Raw genomic sequence first — 7,160 nt, 5'->3', positions numbered from 1 at the left:
CTCTCACCTCCTCCCGCCTCCCTCTCACCTCCTCCCGCCTTCCTCTCACCTCCTCCCGCCTCCCTCTCACCTCCTCCCGCCGCTCGTACTGGCTCATGAGGCTCTCCAGCTTGTCGGTCAGGTTGGCGTTTTCCTGCCGCAGCTTGTCGTTGCGGCCGCTGTGCAGCTCGATCTGAGCCTGGATCTCCTCTAGCGTCTCCTGGAAGTGGTTGGTGATGTCGCTCCGCTTCTCCTCGTCCTCCCTGCAGCGCCGCAGCGTTTCCTCCTGCAGGAGAAACGCCTGTTAAGTAAGGAGCGCCTCAGGGCTGCGTACTCCCATCACTTCCCTTTGTCATCACATGAGCCTCCTGGCTCCATTGTCCGCTAAACAGCGAGCTAACGCTAACACCAAAACACCTGCTACAAGCTGTAGCTCAGCTAACTCTACATGCTATACCCACATGGTATTTAGTGGAAGCTAATGCTAAAGCGCTAATAGCAAATGAGGTAAAGAACTTTTATATGCTGTGAACTTTCTAATCATATTTAAACTGAAAAACATTTGCAACAAAAAACTACAATCCAGGTTTTATCTTCAATTATCAATAAAACTATAAATACCTTAAACTCAAGTCAAAATGGTGCTAAAACCATTCAATGATAAAATAATACAACACTCCAGCCTTGAAAACCAATTAAATTTTAAAATCACATTTTCTATAACGCCCTTAGATATTGCATTTACGTTTATATCTCTTAACTTTATTATGTTCCTGCATGTTTCTTAATTTCTTAAAATTAATTTAGGAGAAGCTAACTGTTTTCAAAGTCAGCAAAACGCTAAAGCGCTAAGCTAATCATTAGTTTTGTTATTAGCGCAGGTTTGCTCACAGCTGCTGGAACACAAACCTACAGACACATTAAATCTGGATCTGGATAAACCAGCGGGTTCTGGTTGATTCTGGAGGCGGTGAGCCGGTCCTACCCGCAGCGCGCCGTAGTGAGCCTGCAGGTCTCTGCACAGCGCCTCCAGCTGGCTGCGCGCCGCTATGCTGCAGCGCCGTTCCTCCAGCAGGTGGCAGAGTTTCTGCTGCAGCGCGCTCTTCTGCTGCTGCTCGCCGCGCCACAGCGCCGCCTGCTGACACACAGCCGCTGATGAGCCGCTGACGCCGGAGTCTCACCGGCAGAGCGGAAATGTTCTCACCAGTTCAGCGAACTGCTGCACCAGTTCCTCCAGTCGGTCCTCTGTGGACGGCAGGTTGGTCAGGCGCTGCCGGATGAGGGACACGTCTGCAGGACCACCGCGTTCAGCGCCATTAAAGGCAGAAAGATGCGACAAATTTACGTAACAAAATCAAACATTTTTAGATCAGTCTCAGACATTTTCTAGAAAAATTGTGGAAATTTCAGAGTTTCAAAGTGAAAAAATTTGCTGGAAGAAAACTCAAATTTGGAGATTAATCTGAGAAATGTTCTGGAAAAAAAACTTGAAAATATTTTCCTTTTTAAACTTTGAAATTTCCAAATTTTTACCAGAACATTTTTTACATTAATCTTTAAATTTCTAAAAATTTGCATAGAAAAAAACCCAAATTATGAGACTGATCTAAGATCAGATTCATCTGTAAATTTTGAGATTCATCTGTAAATTTAAAACTTTTGCGTTTTGAAACTATGAAATTTCCAAGTTTTTTCTAGAAGATTTCAGAGATTAATTTCTAACTTTTTGCTGTAAATTTTTTGTCTGTCATGTTAGGAAAAGCTCAGGCTGTCTCACCTGTCTCCATGTCACCTTTGACCTCCTCTGGGGTCTTTTCCGTCTCGTTGTCCGTGGTGACCTGTCCGACCGAACATCACAAACATTATGACTGAACGGCAGCGGGCGGACGCGGCGTCGCCTGACCCACCGGTTTGTCCAGGAGGCCGTCGGCCGAGCCGTGCGTCCTCAGGATGTCCTGCAGCCGCCGGCTGAACTCCTCCATGGGGTCAAAGGTCGCCGAGGAGGCGGAGTCTCCGTCCAAATTCCCGGTTTCCAGGGGCGACGGCACCAACAGCTCGGCTGCTTCCACTGACGTCTCCATCCTCGGTCACTGAGAAACACATTTTATCGTCTCTTACTGTTTTCATTGTTTTTAAAAAAAATTCTTATTTTTTAAAACCTTTTCATCGTTTTATGGTTTTTATCGTCTCTTGTTGTTTCGAGGCTTTGCTGCTCGTGTCAAATCTAATTTCTGCTTCACGTCCAGCTGCTGTTTTTCAGCTCAGCTCTGACGGCTGCCCTCCTTATTTCATCTGTCAGGTTTAAAATTAGCAGTGACACACACACACACACACACACACACACACACACACACACACACACCTGCTGCCTGTCTTCTATTCTCAGGGCCTCCTAATATGGCGGCCTGCCGGCAGCAGGTTCGGTGTTGGGGAAACGTCCAGATCTCCTGCTGACAATTTGACTTTTTTCTCTTTATTTGCTTCATGTAGTTCAGATCCCACACCTGACTCGACCCCTGACCTCAGCCTTGACCCCAACCTGGACTCATAGATGTTTTGGTCCCGCCCACTCCTCTGTTAAGCCACCAATCACAGCGTCTCCTGCAGGAGTTCAACATGTTGACGGAGTAACTTCATAAATAACTTGTTTACCTGATGATAATGTTCCCAGATGAAACTTTAAACATCTTTAAACATATTTAAACATATTTAGACATTTAAATACACAACAGAAATGTCTGTAGGCTTAAAATTGGCCAGAAACAGCAAAAAAAAATCCAGTTTGGTGAAACAGAAGCAGATCGGATCTGCAGGAGGAAACTCAGATAAACAAAGTGATGAAGAAGCTGATTTCATAAAAACTCTCCAAATGTGAAAAATAAAACAGGAACAAAACTGAGCGAACATTTAGAGGTTAGAAAGTCTTACCAGGATCCGGGTGGCAAAGGAGAGGAGGTGAAGCTCTGCAGGCAGAGGAAGGTCAGAGGAGGAAGAGGAGGAAGAGGAGGGTCCTGCTGACGAGAAGAGCAACAGCTGATCCCCAAAATAACCCAGGAGATCCTCTCAGGGCCACCGGGGGGCGCTGTCTCCCGCTCAGGGCCACCGGGGGGCGCTGTCACCCTCCATCTGGGAATTAAATGTCAGCAGATGAAGCTTCCAGGTTCTGATCTGCCAACAGAAAACGGTAAAAAGGCGAACAGTAACGGAGAGCATGATGGGAAACTCTGACTTTTACTGGAGCAAATAATTACTGGATTATTCCAACAGAAGGAGAAATTAAATTAGTGAGAAATGATGAAAAGGTTTTCATTCTTGAGGGGGAATAAAAACCAAACATGTCCCTAAACTCTCTCCAAAAAGAGAAAATATTCAGAAAACTGGAAGGACCCTCAAAAGTGTTTGTACTTTGACCCAAAGGTGAGTTCGGTTCTGCTGGCCTCGAGTTTGAGCTCAAAACCTAAAACTCTTCAAACATCTCCATGACAGTTTGTATCTAAGAAATGTCCAGAATTAGCTAAAATGCTGAAGTTGGCTACAATGACTTCATGCAAGCTATTGCTAACATCTGACTAAAACTGATGTACTCCATTCAGTTTGTTAGTTACATTTTAGGTAATTTTAATTTTACATCAAAATGACCTAAAATGCTAATTTATAGTTAATGCTACTGTTAGCTTGCGGGCTATCACTACAATATTGAGTAACATCAACTTCAGTCGGTTTAGCTTTAAAATCTAAATTACACACAATGCCAACCTTAGCCTTAAAGATAATGTTAGCATGAGTGCTACCACTAGCAGTGTATTAGCTTACATTAGCTAAATGCTTAGGTTAGCTAAATGCTGTTAACGTTGGGCGCTTTGAGGCGAGTTAGGGAAAAATAGCAGCAGGTATCAGGATACCATCTCCTGTTCTGAGCAGAGAACCGATTTCTCTACAAAATAAGTTATGAAACTATGATGACAGCAAATCCTCAAAAATAGTTTCAGGAGTTTAATTCCTGATCAGGAAATGGGAAGTTTGCAAACTTTTCCATACCAAAGCCTCCCAAAGAGCATTGACCTCTGACCTTTTTTGCAAACTCAAAGACACTAAACATGCGAAGAAACAAACTTTTATAATGTTTTTATTCAATAATTATTACATTTATTTAGCATAAATGCTAACTCATAATATCCGGTTTTAATTGGCCATGATATATTATGTCAGATAATATATTATGACTTTATTACCACATAATACAATGTTTTATTACAATATTTTATATTAATCACATCAAATTTTATTTTATTCTCATGATTTTTTGTGCCGTTTGTCAGAAAGTTTTCCATTTCTCGCTTGGAGGAAAAATGAATTTGATAAAAAAAATCATGCATTTTACATGAATTATCTTAACTTATATTTATCTTACATTTTATTTTATTTAAAAAAAACATGATTGAATATTAAATTTAAGATTAAAAAATTTACGGGATACGTTTGAATTTCTTATCTACCCTCCATCCCTCTGAGGCCCCACAGCGCCCCCCGCAGGCCCTACTTAGAAAACACTGCAATGGGAAGCAGGAAGTTGTGCTTTTCTGTGCACTGTTCCCCCTGGTTCTGTTGGGTCCGGACCGGTTTGTGCTGCAGAACTCTGAGGAGCAGCTGATTGTCTGTCATGGTTCAGTCCAAATGTGTCCAACCTGAACTGGGAACAACTGAGACATGGTCCAGGTTCTGGTTCTGGTCCAATCATCATGGTTCTGGTTGGAGCAGGAGCAGCTCCCTCCTGGATCCGGTCCAAGAAGCAGCAGGAGATCTGGTTTGGGTTCTGAAACTCCAGACGGAGCGACCCGACTCGGAGCGTTGCTGTTACGATTTCTGAATCTAAGTAACAACTTGGACCCGACCGGGTTCTGGAGCCGACTGGGCTTGGTTCTGGTTCTCACAGAGACGTTTCCCTGGAGACGCCGAGCGAAGGCTCCAGCTGGACGCCGTTGGCTTGATGTCCTGCTGGACGGTCGCCATGGCGATCGGCGGGACGCTGCGGAAGGAAGGACAGGATTAATCTGGAGGTTCTGGTTCCTGCAGTTCTCAGCGCCGCCACCAGATGGCGGCAGACCAAACGGCATCACCTAGAATCAACCCAATTTCAAGGCTTTAATTCAGGAAGTAAAACATCTTTTAGGTCAAATTGGACATATATGGTAACTAAAGGTAACACAGTTACTGACTGTGCTATGAAATGGCATTTTGTGGCTGGAGATCACATGATACCGGCCCTTTAATGAATCCTCTTAGACACAGGGGAATTATGGTGGGAAGAAGCAGCAGGCAGCAGCTGATTGGTTAGCAGAGGACGGTCTGTCTAGGGGACGCCGTCTGTCCCAGCAACAGGCTGGACAGTTAAAGTTCACGTCCAGATTTACAGAGCCAGACGCTTTTCACCGCATTCAGAGAAAAGATTTACTGGACAGACATGAAGAGGCAACGCTTTAGAGGTCGCCCACACTGAGGGCTCGGCAGGAAGTACAGCAAGCTAATATGTTAGCTAATGCTAATGAGCCAGAAATCCACAGTTTCAGTTCTGAAGCTGAAGTTTCAACATTGTGGAAACAGAAATGTTTTTCAAACGCAGCAGCCATTTTAGCTAACGTCTGAGAAACACGATAAAAATATAAAGTTTAATTTTTATTTCAATAAAATCTATTTTGCTGTCTTTTATGTGAACTCAGCAAAGTTTTTTTAACCAAACTGTGGTTCATGTTGGGGATTATGTTAATCTTATGAATAAATATATTCCTGCATAAAATGAAACTTGTTTCTTCTAACAGCAGCTGAGCTTTTCAGGTGAACCCGCCCCTCCCAACATGGCCGCTGCTATGACGCGTCGGGAGGAAACACTCACCGCCTGCAGGGCTTTGCTCTCCGTCGCCATGTTGACGTTGTGTCGTTTCAGATCTGACTTTATAAAAGCTGAAAACAAAAACAACATGTCAAGAGCACCGCGGCCTCTGATGACATCATCAGTGATGGACCTGGCCTACCGGTCAGAACCACACCCAGCAGGATCCAGGCGGACAGGAAGACGTTCCCGGCCAGCGGACCGAAGGCCGTGGTCAGCCGGCCCTGAATCAGAGTGAAGATGATGCCGAAGATCTGCAGGAGCAACGAGACGATAAATGTCTCTGGACGATAAATCATCCAGAAAGTTATCGCGATAAACGATAATGCTGCTGTTTTTAGACCATTTTCGAGTAATATAATGGTAATAATGCAAGACCAATAATTCTAATGAACATTTAGCAGTGAAACTGGAAAACATTTGAAGCATCAGAGACGGATCGGAGGACAGAGTCCTGTCTTCATGGTACCTGAGCGAAGGCGTTGAGCAGCCCTGACGACGTCCCCTCAGACTCGGGGTAGGTGATCTCCACGCCGAACTCGAAGCCCAGAGGAAGGTAGCCGGTCATGAAGAACCTGACAGGAGAAGAAGAAGAAAGTCATCTTCACTGCTCAGATCCATGATTCTTTTTATAGCTCAATGAGAAACAATGTTTCCTTCAGTTATATAAATTTTACTTCCTGATTTAACGTCTTGAAATTGGGCCTCTGTCTCTTTAAAAACTCCAGGAAGTCATCCCAACCTGGCTCCTCTTTTAACCCTTTAACGTTTTTACCAGCTTGGCTCTGAGCAGCAGCTCCTATAATTGTGTTTGCTAATTGCTGCTGGCTAGTCTGAAGGAGCTGAGTGGGGGTGGAGCTGCACCTCGAAGGCGGGGCTAGGTCCACCCGGGCATTTTGGACAACTGAATGGTTGCCATGGAGATGAAAGGATTTCTTAAGTCAAGCAGCACTGTAAGATAAAAAGTTGATTTTATGGGACGCTGGCCCTTTAAAAGCTGCAAACATCTGGAGTTCTGGGATGCCCTTCATTGTGATGTCACTATGACATCATCATTTGTTTCTGTTGTCATGTAAACATCTGACGGTGTTTCCGTCATGCCACCAGCAGGCGTGTTTACACCTGAAACAACTTCCTGTTTCCAGTCTGGTTGTTGGACCTGAAAGGTCAGAGGTCAGAGGAACCGCCCCTTCATACCCGAGGACTCCAGCTGTGAAGAAGACCAGGTAGATGTTGTTCAGGTCCAAGGTGAAGGTGAAGACCAGCATCCCCACGAAGGACAGCAGGTAGACGA

The 7,160-nt window shown here is 44.6% G+C and overlaps 2 protein-coding genes across 2 annotated transcripts in view; both read right to left on the bottom strand.

Moving 5' to 3' along the window:
- The window catches only part of txlnba (taxilin beta a), a 9,385-nt gene extending 6,369 nt beyond the window's left edge, over positions 1-3,016 (bottom strand). Inside the window, exons 1-6 of the mRNA XM_007574757.2 lie at positions 2,908-3,016; positions 1,887-2,069; positions 1,757-1,817; positions 1,184-1,269; positions 965-1,114; positions 8-265 (exon numbers count right to left, since the gene is read on the bottom strand). Coding sequence (XP_007574819.1) covers positions 8-265; positions 965-1,114; positions 1,184-1,269; positions 1,757-1,817; positions 1,887-2,060 — 729 coding nt within the window. The 5' untranslated portion in view covers positions 2,061-2,069; positions 2,908-3,016. The remainder of the gene's footprint in view (positions 1-7; positions 266-964; positions 1,115-1,183; positions 1,270-1,756; positions 1,818-1,886; positions 2,070-2,907) is intronic.
- Positions 3,017-4,089: 1,073 nt separating this feature from the next.
- Positions 4,090-7,160, bottom strand: part of flvcr1 (FLVCR choline and heme transporter 1) — a 10,734-nt gene continuing 7,663 nt past the window's right edge. The window contains exons 7-11 of the mRNA XM_007574756.2: positions 7,064-7,160; positions 6,336-6,441; positions 6,009-6,120; positions 5,870-5,937; positions 4,090-5,005 (exon numbers count right to left, since the gene is read on the bottom strand). The exon at positions 7,064-7,160 is cut by the window's right edge and continues 13 nt beyond it. Coding sequence (XP_007574818.1) covers positions 4,907-5,005; positions 5,870-5,937; positions 6,009-6,120; positions 6,336-6,441; positions 7,064-7,160 — 482 coding nt within the window. The 3' untranslated portion in view covers positions 4,090-4,906. The remainder of the gene's footprint in view (positions 5,006-5,869; positions 5,938-6,008; positions 6,121-6,335; positions 6,442-7,063) is intronic.

The sequence above is a fragment of the Poecilia formosa genome, unplaced genomic scaffold, assembly GCF_000485575.1.
Source record: "Poecilia formosa unplaced genomic scaffold, Poecilia_formosa-5.1.2 Scaffold360, whole genome shotgun sequence".
NCBI lineage: Eukaryota > Metazoa > Chordata > Actinopteri > Cyprinodontiformes > Poeciliidae > Poecilia > Poecilia formosa.
This window is presented reverse-complemented; position numbering and strand designations above follow the sequence as displayed.